This window comes from Chrysemys picta, chromosome 6 (assembly GCF_011386835.1).
Source record: "Chrysemys picta bellii isolate R12L10 chromosome 6, ASM1138683v2, whole genome shotgun sequence".
In the NCBI taxonomy this organism is placed as follows: Eukaryota; Metazoa; Chordata; order Testudines; family Emydidae; genus Chrysemys; species Chrysemys picta.
In genome coordinates, this window is record NC_088796.1 from 37,013,097 (window position 1) to 37,028,575 (window position 15,479).

General features: G+C 36.9%; 1 protein-coding gene across 6 annotated transcripts in view; it reads right to left on the reverse strand.

The window, feature by feature from the left end:
- Positions 1 to 15,479, reverse strand: part of PDE4D (phosphodiesterase 4D) — a 1,097,801-nt gene that overhangs the window by 242,965 nt on the left and 839,357 nt on the right. Inside the window, exon 1 of one of the 6 annotated variants that reach the window (XM_005306595.5) lies at positions 8,110 to 8,269. The exons of the other annotated variants lie outside the window; for them this stretch is intronic. Coding sequence (XP_005306652.1) covers positions 8,110 to 8,174 — 65 coding nt within the window. The 5' untranslated portion in view covers positions 8,175 to 8,269. Of the gene's footprint in view, positions 1 to 8,109; positions 8,270 to 15,479 lie in introns of those variants that run through there. 6 annotated transcript variants of the gene reach the window in all.

Genomic DNA, 15,479 nt, shown 5'->3' on the forward strand with positions numbered 1-15,479 from the left:
ATATATATCTCCTCAATATATGTTCCATTCTATATGCATCCAAAGAAGTGGGCTGTAGTCCACGAAAGCTTATGCTGTAATAAATTTGTTAGTCTCTAAGGTGCCACAAGTACTCCTGTTCTTCTTTTTAAAAAGTTGGTGATTTTTAAAAGTTTAGCTTTAACTTATATTTTTCCTGGTTTTCTAATGTTTGGGTATTTTGAACATAACTGTTCTCTTCTTTTCCCCCTTTAAATTACTGATACTTTCTCAACATAAACTTCAGCCTATACAAACTTTTTTTCTGACATTTTTCTAATTTTTAAAGTTCTGAAGGAAAAATCCTCATACTTCTAAATAGGAAGCTATTTATTCTCCATCATTATATTACATTATATAGTAGGTGTGCTATTTAGAATATCTTGGCCTTATATTTAGTAGAACTATACCAATTTCCCCAAAACTATGGCTGAAGTCGTAACAAAATTTCAGTCCAGCTGGTTCAGTGACAGGTGTGATGGGAGGGATAATTCTGTATATCTATGCAGGGAGTTGGTGTGAGGATAAATTTGTGTGTGAAGTCCAGCTTGTGTTTGTGTGGAAAAATTGGAAGTAGTCTGTTGTGGGCTGTGGGAGAATTGTGGTTTTGTGTTTGCACTTGCTGGGGAAAGAAGGTTCTGTGTGTTTGAACAGGTTGAAGTGAAGTGCTTAGGAGGATTGTGTTTCTATGTATGCTGGAGAAACAGCTGTACCAGAATACTGAAACAGCTTCTGAGATGTATTAGAACCTTGGCCCAATTATCGCTGTCATGAAGAATTTCCTGAATGTAGTCAGATCATGAAGAAATTCCAAAATCTGATCAAATGACTAGTGATTAACTTGAAAACTAACATTTAACATCTAGCCCTATTTGCTAGATCTCATCAAGTATTCATAGAGTCCAAGGCCAGAAGGGACCACTGGGATCATCTAGTCTGACCTCCTGTATAACACAGGCCATAGAACTTCCCGAAAATAATTCCTAGAGCAGATATTTTAGAAAAAACATCCCATCTTGATTTAAAAATGATCCATGACAGAGAATTAATCACAGCTCTTGGTAAATTGTTCCAATGGTTGCCTACTCACACCATTAAAAACTTAGATCTTATTTCCAGTCTGAATTTGTCTAGCTTCAGCTTCCAGTCATTGGATCATGTTAAACTTTTCTCTGCTAGATCAAAGAGCTCATTATTAAATATTTGTTCCCCATGTAGATATTTATAGACTGTAATCAAGTTACCCCTTAACCTTTTCTAAATAAAACAAATTGAAGATTTTAGACCAACTGGTTTTTAGATAGGATTTGACTAGAAGCTAGAAAAAAATTCATGTATTTTAAACCACTTGTATTTCATCGTTTCCATCTCAATGTTAATTGATTCGTGTTCAATTTATTTTTTAAAGTCTTCCCTGGCCTAACACAGTGCATACAAACTTTCAAGCTCAGTGGGCATTTGAGGGATTTAGAATATAGGGTGGAGAAAAAGGAGACTAGAGTGTAAAAATGGGCCTCACAACAGAAATCAGTGCAATTTTATTACTATGGAGAGACTGTTGTCTCGCCACATCTCCTCATAAAGAAATAGGATCTAAAAAAATCCAACAACCACCACCCCACCACATCTTCACAATAAATTCTAATACTAAATGTGCCTTTCCGAATAATTGGTATGTTTTGAGTAGAAGCTATATTACAACACTAAGCTTTACAGTTTGATTTCAATAACAGCTTTTTGTTGGGTGCTAGTTTAGCTACAGTTGAAGTAACTCCAGCAATCAAACTTCATAGACTTATCAACAGTTTATCTGCACTCTTAAATCTTTCCAGTTTAAATACTGCTAGTCTGTTAGCATTGTCTTGAGCATTCTCACACTGTCAGCAAGTAATAATTCATGGCCTGCTCCTGCAGTCTTTATTCATGTGAGTATTCCTACCAACTTCAACCATTCAAGCAAAAATGTCTGCAGACTCAGGCCCACAGCCACGAAATACCAAACAATATATTATTTTTTTGTGGATAGATGATTTCTGTCTCTACTGTTGTCAATTTGGCACCTTTTAGGAGCATGAAATAAATTTCATTAAAAACCACAAAAAAGGTATTTTACTTAACTAAGCTGACTCATATTGGTACAAGTCCCAAAACACAGCAGAAATGAAGTGGGAAGAACAAACTTCCGATGTAGGTTTGCAAGGTATATGTAGGATAGCATGGGATAGTTGATTTTCTCACTTTGTTAGACTTCCATAATGTTTGAGAAAAATATAAAATGTCTATGTTATTAGATACAAAACATGACTTACAGGAAATGGCACAAAATAAAACATTGATGGCATCTTCTCAGGAATTAAATAAACCTCAATCCACTGGTAAATATGCTAATAGCTTTTTCAACAGCAAGAAATAATATTAATGTTACAGCAAAACTGTTAAATAATCTTTATTCTCAAAATAATCAGTTGCTGCTTCGTGTGTACCATCATATATGGATCATCTCAGTAGAGAATTCCTAGCTTCTAAGAGGACAATACACAGTATATTATCTTTAACCTGAGACTACAGAATCTACTTGCATGCTTGTGATTGACCACAGCAGTCAGAGGTCAAGACCTGATTTTTTTCTCATTTACATTAATTTTACACTGGTCCAATACCCTGGATTTCAGTGAAGTTACTCCTGATCACACCAATATAAGAGGAGAATCAACCCCATTGATGTCAATGGAATTTATCCCAATTTATTCCAGTGTGACAAGAAAATCAACTCTTTTATCCTTTCAGAAGACTTCTGTTTATAAGTCCCTGAAGAGGGGGTAATTTTCACTTTCCTCCTTCCAAACCAAACATGCATGCCGACTCTGCAATGATCTAACCACCAGATGTCAAAATGTCTTCCTTTAAGTGACTATAGAGGCTATTTTAACTTGCTCTCTAACCCCTCTATTTCAAAAGGTACCATCATCCTTCCTCTTTCACATCAGTTGCTCACTTTTCAAAGAAAAAAGAGACCACCTTGTGATAGCATCTGAGGGGTGAATTGCAGCAAAATCACTCACAAAAGCTCAGTTAATAAGGTAAACCATAATTGCATTTAATGAAAATGAAACAAGCATTTTCTGAGAGAACAGTTTTCCATCAGAAATGCTGATTTGACTAAATTGAAATGTTCTATGGGAACATGTAGCTTTTGTCAAAACATCCAATAGAGACCATGAAGACTGACAGGCTGATCAGCTCTGACTTGTTTCCAGGAGCTGGTCAGTTGGCTGTTCGGTGGTCTGGCTCCCGGGGCTCTAGGCTACTTGACTGTTCAACTAGTGGGTGGCGGGTCTTTTGGGCTAGCCAGCTTCTGGGCTACATGGCTCCCTGGCAAGCTGGCTCCCAGATTCTCCATTTCCAAACGAAACAAATCTGGAAATGCAAAATTTTCAGCAGAATGGAAACTCTGGTCCCCACATAGCGATCTCTGCTTACCAATAATAAGTAACTAAGTCATTCTGATTACATAGCTGCACTTTAAGTACATCTAATTCGGATTTGACCAAGAATATACCTCACAGTGAATTGCTCTTTTATATTGGTATTTCTCCTCATTAATACAAATGTCATGCCAATGTTATTTCATTCAAAAGCCGATATCATGCAGCAGCTACAGGCTCTTCTGCTGAAACACCAGTATCCTTTGTGAAGTTAGGAATGAGAAGCAGCCTTAAGTGATATCAAATTATTTTATTACTGCAAAACAAACAATTAATTCTTCTAATTTTTTCTCATGAAAAGCAGTGATCTGTTTCCATTATAGAATAATATGATCATACAAATGTAGGCCTGGAAGAAACCTCAAGAAATCATCAAATTCAGCCCCCTGAGCAGGAGCAGGACCAAGCAGAGGCAGGACCTAGACCATCCCTGACAGTGGTTTGTCCAACCTGTCCTTAAAAACCTCCCATGATGGGGATTCCGCAACTTCCCTTGGAAGCCTGTTCGAGAGCTTAACTACTCTTACAGTTAGAAAGTTTTTCCTAATGTCTGACTTTAATCTCCGTTGCTGCAGATTAAGCCCATCACTTCTTGTCTTCCCTTCAGAGGACATGGATCACTGTCCTCTTTATAAGAGCCCTCAACATATCTGAAAACTGTTATCCAGTCCTCCAGTCTTCTTTTCCCAAAACTAAACATGCCCATTTATATATATATTTTTTCCTCACAGGCCAGGTTTTCTAAACTTTTTATCATTTTTGTTGCTCTCCTCTGGACTTTCTAATGTGTACATATCTTTCCTAAAGTCTGGAGCTCTGATTGGCACAGTACTCCAGCTCAGGTACTGATGAGTACAGAGGGACAATTACCTCCTGTAGTACACCACCGAATAATATTAGCCATTTTTTTTTGGAACTGCAGCATGTTGTTGACTCATGTTCATATGTGATCCACTATAACCTCCAGATCCTTTTCAGCAGTACTACAACATAGCCAGTTATTTCCCATTTTCTAGTTGTGCATTTGATTTTTCCTTCCAACATGTAGTTTTTTTGCATTTGTCTTTATTAGATTTCATCATGATGATTTCAGACCAACTCTCCAATTTGGAATTTGGAATTCTAATCCTGTCCTCCAAAGTGCTTACAACCCCTCCCATCTTGGTGCAACCCATACATTTTATAATCATACTTTCCATTCCATTATCCATGTCATTAATGAAAATATTGAGCAGTACCAGACCCAGTGACCCATGTAGGACACTACTGGATAGCAGATTGATAGCAAACCATTGATAAACTACAATCCTTGAGTCTTTCAACCAGTTGTGCACCCACCTTATAGTAATTTCATCTAGTCTGCATTTCCCTGCTTTGCTTATGAGACTGCCACATCGAACTGTTCCAAAAAAACTTATTAAAATCAAGATATATCATATCTACTGCTTCCCTCCATCCACTAGGCCAGTAACCCTGTCAAAGAGGGAAACTAGGTGGGTTTGGCATGATTTCTTCTTGTCAAATCCATGCTGGCTATTTCTTATAATCTGTTATCCTCCAGGTGGTTACAAATCTTTCCAGGTATCACAGTTAGACTGAATGGTTTACAATTCCCTGGGTCCTTTTTGTTCCTTTTTTTTTTTTTTTTTTTTTTTGAAAGATAGGTACTATTTTGCCCTTCTCTAGTCTTCTGAAACCTCATCTGTCCTCCATGAGTTCTCAAAGATAATTGCTAGTGATTCTGAGATTGGTTCAGATGGTTCCTTAAGTACCCAGCATGGATTTCAGCAGCCCCTGCTGACTTGAATCCATCAAATTTACCTTCTTTAACCAGTTCCTTTTGTTTCTGCTTGTGTTCCTTCCCCTTTATTGTTAATATTAATTGTGTTGAGTATCTGGTCACCATTAACCTTTTTAGTGAAGACTGAAGCCTTCTTGATGTCATTAGATAGTTGCTCTCATTCCCCACTAAGTAGAGGACCTACACTTCCCTTCATCTTTCTCTTGCTGCTAACATATTGAAAGAACCTCTTCCTATTGCCTTTTATGTCCCTTTCTAGGTGTAACTCAGTTTGTGCTTTAGCATTTCTGATGTTGTCCCTATATTCTTCTTTGTACTCCTCCTTAGCAATTCATCCATGTTTCCATTTTGTGTAGGATTCCTTTTTGATTTTCAGGTCATTAAAGAGCTCCTTTAGATTCCCAGGCTAGAAGGGACCATTGTGATCATCTAATCTGCCCCCCTGTATATAATAGGCCATATAACTTTGGCTAAGTAATTCCTAGATCATATCTTTTTGAAAAACATCCAATCTTGATTTAAAAATTGTCAGTGATGGAGAACCTACCATGACCCTTGGTAAATTGTTCCAATGGCTAATTACTCTCAGTGTTAAAAAATTACACCTTATCTGCAGATTGAATTTGTCTAGATTCAACTTTCATCACCATCCTGGTTTGAAATGATGACACCGAATAAAAATTTCACAGGTGCCTAAGTGACTTACGCATCTAAGGTGCCTAAGTGATTTAGGATTATAAGTCATCTAGGCTCTTTTGACAATTTTATTCACTGATCCCAATGCTCCCAAAGCTCCGCAATGTTCTGTGTCGGGGCTGGAGCATTCCAGGAGTTTTCACTTGTGCAATTTTCCTATCAATTCTTTCATAAGAGACAGTGTTTGTCCCCTCACAGCAGTGGCAAGGGCTTGGTTCAACTTTCAAACCACTAGAGACCAGGGCAAGCCCCACAGATCCAGGCTTCCAAGGATTCCCCTGCCAGCCACTTCCTCTGCACAAGGGATGATTCTAAATTGCCAGGAAATGGGTGGATCTCAGTGCACATCAATTCAACATTCACAATTAGCAGGAAATATATTCTGTCCCACCAGATCAGTATATTAGTTCATATGTGCTACAGTGACAGGGAGCCACACAATGAGACAAAAAGATAGATTAGATAGACAGACCATCAAGCTGTCACATCAGAGACCTTGTAGGGTGTGCACACATCAGCCTGAAAGATATTTTTGTGAGAAAGAAGAGCGGTAAAAATGATATCTCTGAATAACCTCTCCACTTCTAAGTAAGATATTTAGTGTAGTTGCATATTGTTTTCTTATATATAAACTAAGACATTCATATACCGTCTCACTGATTTAGAGGCTATATACTGAGATGTATTATATTTTTTTTAGCTCAATTGAGGCCTCTAGGACATTATTCCTTCACCATTTTGCACAATATTGTACAAAGTATAGATCTATCTATCTATAGATCACTGCATTTTTTATTTTTATTACATTTAAAACAAAACAAAACAAAAAATAAATATCTGGGGCTACATCTTGCAGTCCTTATTCAGGCAAAATTATCCCTGACATCAGTGAGGGTTTTGTTTGAGAAAGCTCTGAGGATTGCATAGTCTGGTCAATAGTTTGAGATTGTTAACACTATTCCATTTTATCTAGTTTTAATATAAGATAGCTAGAAACAATTAGTTAGCACTTATTATCACTTTCACCTGTACTGTATGGATTGGAGTAATTCAATCAAAAAGCTTGTAGAGTTATGGCAAAAACATAAAACTTTTATAAGCTAAAGCTCAATTATGTTAACTTGACAGGTTTGACAACTAAATATGTATCTAATTAGTATTACACATCTCAGTGAAAGCACCTAGGAAATAACACTGCTTAATTCTAAGCAACAATAAAAATATTATAGAATTTTACTTTAATGGTCCAAAACACCATAGTTTACTATAGTGTCAGTGCAGGGTTCTGAACCATTACTCTAAAATACTGTAGGTTTTTTAAATCCATAATAAGGTATGACATAGGAAGGAGAGTTAGAAAAAGATAGGAAATTCACTAACAAGCTAAATTTGTGTATTTGTATAGCTACTAGAAAATTTGCCCTTCCTGTGTTAATCAAGCTCCACAAAGTTCACTCAGTTTAGTAATGAGAAACAACAGAGGATACAACCTTGACAATTACCAGATGATAAATTTAACAAGAAAACAAAACACACTGTATTGACTGCTAATGTAGTCAACTTTCACTTTTCTGAGTGGAGAAAAAATGCATAATCCATAGTGCAGCGCAGAATCTCAGTTTATGTCACTGTAGCTGCTGTCTGTCTTTTCTGTGGATGGTCATCCATGAGCAATCAGTCTATTAGTGCAACAAAAACCATGAACTGTGTATACGTATCCAAAAATAGCCAGTGAAAACTACCATTTTCATTTTACCTATGAGACTACAAATCTGCAAGTTTGATTTCAGCAACTAAAGTTATAATTCAGATCAAGTGTCACATATTAAAAAGTGTCTCAAGTAAATGAAAATGATTATTAAATGTGACTAATTAATAATCTACATTCCTTATTCAATATTAGGAACACAATTTTGTACAAGGAGGAGCACACTAATTTTGTTTTTTGCTATTAACTATTCAATTAAACTTAACAGCTGAGCATTTCTAGTACCCGTGTAAGATCTGTCAAAACAGCATTAAATACAGCCACTTTTTCAGTGTGTTTATGTGTGAGAATGAGGGCGGGGGGGTGAGAGCATCAGAAAAAAAGAAAACAAAACACATTACCAAATTGTATCTGCAGTCCTTAAGGAGCTGGTAGATCGGGATCTTGGCTTCATAACAATGCTCATTTTGAAAAATTCCCCAAGTATTTTTAGCAGTGAAACTTCAGTTGCCCTTATAAAGCTCACACTCCACGTATTCCATTTCAAAGGGAGATTTGTGTAAAAAAAAAAAAAAAAAAAAAAACCCTCTGAAATCCTCCTCCCGTAATAATCCAAGCTCCAAAGGAGGAGTTGCAATTCACAGGAACTCTTTCCTTTTTCACACTGAATTTACTCCAGCACTAGCCTGTTCAGAAGTGACAGTGCTTGTCTCTTCTGTCTCCTATTGCCTAGGGAGGAATAGTATTTTGAATCTATTCTCCATCTAGGTCACATGGGAACCAAGGCAGCTGAAAGAGACTCTTGAGCTCTTTCTCACAGCCCTATAACAACAGGTTTAAAGGTCAATCACATTCAAAAATTAGTGATCGTAAAAGGAAAAAATGAATGTAAGATATTGTCACACCAGTGAGTTTCCAGGGAAGTTCCTGTTTCAGAAGTGCTAGATAAGTTCATCCCAATGGAGTAAAGGAAAAGGAACAAAGCTTTCAGCACCTCAGGTTCACCAGAAGTCTTATCAGTGAATTTAATTCTTCCCCTCCCCTTCCCCTATATCCTCTGCCTCTCCTAGATTTGTGAATGAGAAGCATTATTAACCTCACAAAGCAGAACATATTCTTTGAGGGACGAGTGACCTCTGTGTGAAAACAATGCAGGGGAAATTAAAGAAAAATAAAATTCCTCATTGATTGTTAAAGTTTCCCTCTCACACACACACATGCACACTGCTATAAATCACTGAAGTACAAAAATGCCTTATATCAAGTACCATATTATAAAGTCCTTTTTACTATAATGCAGAGGGCTGTTTGTCCTGCTACAGTAAAGACTAACAGCATCTCCATTACAAACAGCTAAGCTTTTTATTTTTAACTTCTAGCCAAAAGCTTAGCATAAAAGCTTCCAGCCCAAGAGGAAATTCCTTTTTGGAAATCTTAATTTAAATTGGTTTGGCAGTTTCACAGTTAGTGGAAGCAAAAAAAGTACATTTTGTCTGCTTACAGTTTTAAAACATTTTTCTTTATTTAAAAAAGAACAGAATTGTGTTTGTGTGATTTAAATGAAGTTTTGCTCGTGTACTGTAAACCGATCTGCAGTGGAATTTCTTTTTAAATTGAAAGAGCCAAGTTATTACTTGACAAGTGGTTACATGCATCGTAACAATTCCTTTGAACAATGTTTTCAAGGACAGAGAGCATACTATTTTGATGATGGAACAGCTGTGTGAATAACTGAGAATAAACAAGTATTTTATTAGTAAACTTTTGTGAAATTTGAATATATTCAGGAATGACCCACCTACTTCTATAAGCCACATGGATGGTGGAAACAATGTGCTACATAGTTTATTCAAAATATGTAATAAAATTCATCAGGGGAAATATTCAACTGTCGCTTGATGACAGTATGCGATGTTCTGTTGATACCAATGAATCTTTGCATATTACCATTGTCACAGATCTATAATGTGCATTGTAGAGTACAGAGCATTGTCAGGAAAGATCCTGACTGCCCAGCAGGCTTGCACTAGTTATCTGCATATAAATTGTTCCCTAACAGCAGAAAGAATTTTAATGAGAGTTCATGCCAAGCATTCTGTTCTTCATGCTTTCAGGGATCTATCTTTCAAATCACACTTACTGGCAGATATAGGAGCTAAAAGAGTCCATGGAATCATATAAGATAGCTCCAAATAGCAGAGGACCAGCAAAGATTTTGCTGATAACTGTAGCTTAAAATGAGAAGGGTCCTGCCTCCACAGACCTTTAGTAATAGCTGGATCTGCCACTGCACACACCACACTTCTTTGATAGTATACCTCTACCCCAATATAACGCGACCCAATATAACATGAATTTGGATATAACACAGTAAAGCAGCGCTCGGGGGGGGGGGGGGGAGCGGGGCAGGGCTGCCCTCTCCGGCGGATCAAAGCAAGTTGGATATAACGCGGTTTCACCTATAACGCAGTAAGATTTTTTGGCTCCCAATGACAGCGTTATATTGGGGTAGAGGTGTATATCTAGATGTGCGAGGGCTTGCTGAACCTTGCTCCAGTTTGAATGAAAGTGGGATGGATTCAAATAAAGACCGAATGGGTGTGAAATGGGAATGCAGGACTCTTATGGAACATCTAGACATTTTTAATTTTTATATTTTACTTAATCTGGTTATGTACCTTATTATTAAACTTAAGTGCCAACACCCTCCCACACCCCACTTAAATAACAATTAGTCAGAAACTCACGAAGATTATCAAATCATGCATTAGCAGGGCTTTGGACTAAAGGGCCTCAAAGTACCATACCTGAATGACATTCAAGCACTAAAAATATCACCGTGTCAGACAGAGATCTCAGGATGGTTAGATCTCAAAGTAACATCAATGAAAATGCTGCCTCTGCCTATATGAGGTACCTCCAGTTCAACTGGGTATTTAACAGGCACCCACAGTAAGAACACTGTAGTGCAACTGCATCCCAGTGAGTCAAATGATCAAGACCATGCCTCAAGCACCATTCTGGTCCAGCAGAGATCTGGGACTCCAGTAACAAAGGAAGTATGGGGGGAGGAGTCTGAAGCCCTCCAGGGAATGCTGTTATCTGTATTGTATTCAGAGGTTGCCCAAGGACAAGTTAAAGAAAATGTGTGGAGGCTGAGGGAGGTGAAGTGCAGAGAGCAAAGCTAAATTATGGGAAGAACACAATTTTTTAGCTAGTGGTTTAGGAACCTTGCAAGACTGGTGGTCTTTTCTGGATGCTAGAGAGGAGCAGTGATTGCAAAGCAGTATCCGGATCTTCTCAGTTCAGTGAGTGAACAGATTTTTGCTTTTTATACTCCAGTTATTCTACAGACTGTATTTTCAAAAATGTATCAGAAAGACAAAGTATTCTAGGTTTTTGAGCAAACATTTTAGACAGTTAGGCATAGCTTGGAAGAGACACCAGTTTCATATAAGGCCTGACCTTGTTCGCATTAATGTCAATGGGAGTTTTTATCACTGACTTGAATAAGGGCAGGGGCAGGCCCTTATGCTGCACTGTGGTGACAAACATGACAGCCTACAGACAGCACAACCATTGCAGCAACATAAAACAAACATATTTTAATATACCACCAAGTAATCACTCAATCACCACCAAGTGAAATGAATGGGACTTTTCATGGATATAAAAGATTGCATTAGCAGATCCCATTGCAGGATCATGGCCTATGAAAGAAAGAAATGTGTATTAACTCATTGCAAAACAGTTTTTTCCCCCACTGATATATTTTATTTAAAATGACAGCCTGTTGCTATATTAAGCCTAATGTGCCAGCACTTGTCTTTAGGTGTTTTTTAAGTAGTTTAAAAAGAGAAGAGTCAATGCAAATATGTTTAGAATTTTATACTGTTATTTATGAGTGGCTGTAACATGCTTTACAGGGTCATGTTTAACATGTGCGCAGACAGCCAATTAATTGCTTAGAACAAATGTAACAGCCATATGCAGTAGGTGATTTGTGCATGCAGTATTTTAAACTGGTAAAATTCAGTTTGTGTGTTTTTCCATGTAGTAACAAGAAAAGCAATAATAGCATGTTTTGACTGTATATTCAAACTCCATCAGTACTGAAAGATATGGATGTGATTTCAAACAATAATAAAAAAAGATGTGCAAGAAGCAACCCAGGCTGCTTTCCTTTAAATAATACATCTTCAAAGTAGTATGTAATTGTATGAAAATTCGTATGTTCTATGTAATTTTCATGACAAAACTGAAAAAATAATGTAAAGAATGAACAGTGTGGCCAAGGGGATGAGGACTGGAAACCAGTTCTATTCCATACTCTGCCACTGATTTGCATTGTGACCTTGAGCAATTCACTTCTCTGAACCTTAGTTTCCTCATTTGTAAAGTGGGGATAATGCTCCTTACCTTCATTTGCAAATCAGTTTAAGATGTATGGATGAAAAGGATTATATAAGCAGTAAACACATTATTATTAGATAGTATTTGCTGAAGTAAATGCTCAATCTTCCTTTTAAAAGATGAACTGAAAGACATTTTTACTGACAAGATTTGAGTTCTAGATTGTATATTATTCCTGCAGTAGCTGATTTCACTAATATTTACTGAAAAAAAAATGCAGGAATCTGCCACAAACTTGTTTTACTTTAGGGGACTCTTAGGGATGTTGTCAACTCTATCAGGAGAAATATGGAACCTTGGCAGGTAAGTCAGGGCTTGGCAGGTAAGTAAAGGATGAATGGACTCTTCAATCATTTGTTTTAAATGTATTTGTTTGTAAATGCTAGGCCTATATGCCTTTTCTGCTACTTGAGAGGGATTCTTAATTTGTTTTACTTATTTATTTATTTTGAAAAGTATTTCACTACACCTTTAAGAAAATATTATTGATCATTCTCCAAAGACACTTGTGCAATTTCCCCCTTCTGCTAGGTCTCTTAGATGCTATTCATGAAACTGGATCCGTACAGGCAGACCCCTGTGCTCCCACAGAGTCCCACTACAATGAATGGAGCTTTGTTTGCCCGGATGTCTGGGTCCCTCAGGGTAGATCCAGTTGCAGAATCTGGGCTTTGGTTGAATCAAACTCTTAAATCTGTGCTCAGATACCACTGACTGAACTAAGTGGAAATTTGGCCTGAGTAAGGTCAGAACACCAAATTTTGACTTCTGTATAGATGCTATTCATGAAACTGGATCCGTACAGGCAAAATAAATGGGCTGTATACTCAGTGAAAGTCAGGGAGTAAGGACAGTACTCCTCCTCCTGGACAGTGGCTCCATATGGTTTCATTCCTTCCCTGCTCCTAAGTCCATCCTATGCAGTAGTAGTGACTGAACCATCAAAGATCAGTGTTCTTCATTGCCTAGAGGAGCTGCGTCCCCATTGCAAAGTGTTTCTATGGTTGGGAGTCCTCTGTGTGGTGTAAACACAATGATTCTGATACTTTTGAGGACTTCTACAGGCCACAGGATTTGGGCCTGAGTGAAGGCTGTGAGATTAGTCTTTACATTCACCATTCACATTAAAGTCACCTAGTTTATTATTTACCTTAGAATGCTCAGGAATATTTATCTATGAATATTTTATACTGTGCTATTATTAAATCCTGACTCCTGTTGAATTTTCTTTGTCATTGTATTTGAATATGTCTGTATGGATAAGTTAAAACTTTGGAAAAATAAAATTAAATAAAAAATTAAAATAAAAAAAATCATCTGGAGCTTGAAAGGCACTTATTTACAGTACATGTAGCTTAGATGACTCTATAATAGAAGTAAATAAACAAAGAAACACTTGTTGATGGAATGAATTGTATTTCTGCTTTGGCTTTTGGATTAGCCTCCCTTGTGACGCATACTTAAGAATTATGAGAAGTTACAAACAGTTTTTTAATTTTTTTTTAAAGTTATTTACTGGGCAAGAATCTCCTTTTCCAGCTCTGATAAAATAGCTCCAGTCAAAAAGTGATTTTCTTTTTGTTCAAGTAGAGAAAAATAGCCGCACTGTCCCACTACCGTGCAATGTGAGGGTATTTTGCTGCCAATTGCTAAAGTGTAGTAGAGCACAGAAGTCCCTATGGCACTTCTGTGTGAAAAAAAATCACTTCAGATGATTAGATTTACTGTACATTCAATCTAATTCCCACATTACTAATTCTTATTTTTAAACCAAACATATATAACCCAACCGGGTATTGGGAGCCTGTAAATTCAGAAATGCTATAATAAAACTTTCCTAGCTCAAAACATAGGAAAAGGAGTTAATCTTTGGATTTTCTAGTGAACTTCCTCTACTGCTTTGTCAGAGGATCAGTAGGTAAATCTGAAAAAGGGTATTCAGCATCTTTCACTAAAAAGCACTATGACTATGTCCAGAAATACATATGATTTACCAGTAGCATATGTTAAGGGACTGATAGGTGATATTGTACACAGGTGTCTGGCACCTCTAGGTCCCAGAAAAGACAAGGAACTTCAAAAACAACCAAAGTAGCAAAAATCTGACATAGGGATTCACCAATAAACAGGCAGAAGTGGGAGTGCCATGGGGGAGATGGTTCAGCAATAGCAGGTGTTCCCTTCAAGTTTTATTTTTAAAGGTAGTTCCATAGATTTGTTGTTAGTTTATAATTAGAACTAGTGTAAAACATTCAGAGTGTGAATTATGACTAAGTGATATTTTGGCACATACTAATTTTATTATTATGAATGAAGACACACTTTTCATTAAACAGGACATACATTTTGCTATGGGGGAATTAAAAATAATTTGTCAGAATAATTCATAATGTGGTCAAATGTGTCCTTCACATAGCAGTACGTTGGAGGTGTAATTGGTATTATGCATACTACAGGTCAAATTCTGATACTGCATGCTTTCACAGTTTCATCAATGAGATGAAGAGATCAGAAAGCCAGCTTCCTGTGCACCGAGGAATTAATGCTGTGTTGTTGACAGGTCTGAAAACATAACAGCAATATACTGAGCCAAAATCTTTCCTAAATTACACCCTGAGGCTCACAATGGAGGTTGCACCAGCATAACTATAAGAAGAGTATTTAGCCCAGAGAGTATTCCAGATTTTCAAGGTTGGCATGCTTAACTATGCACACTTATTAGGGTGCTCCTAAATTAAGTATGCAGCTATGCGACATGCACAGACAGATCAAGTATGTGAATGCAGACATATTCAGTTAGGTGTTGAACTGTCCATGGAATGCATACAACTTTAGGTGATGAAAAATTTGTTTTTGTTATTATTAATTTTTATTATTAATTATTATTACTACAAAAGACTTATAAAGTTTTATAAATTTTAACAATGTTCTTTCCCAGAAAAGGTTACATTTTCAGTAAAACAAGTTACATTGTTACCTTCAGTATGTCAGCCACAATTGGGTTTTCCTGATTACCAGAATGGTGCAGTTTAAAAACCATGATGTTATGGAAAACTAAAGCATATGACTCCACTATTCTACGTTTTGGTTCATCTAACAGTATGGTTCAGCATATACTTAGGGAAAAAACTCTGTGTATGTGTGTCTACGTGCACACACACAAAATATGTTAGAGATTAGCCTCCAACATATACCTTAATGTATACGGCATATGAAAAGTGGGTGAGTAATTTCCTAACATTTTAAATATAAATTTGTCACTATAAAAAATATTAAGCATTGGTCCCCATGCTTAATTATATAGGGGCTGATCCTGCAGTCCTATCTTGGGCAAATCACCCATTGAGTTCAACTGGAG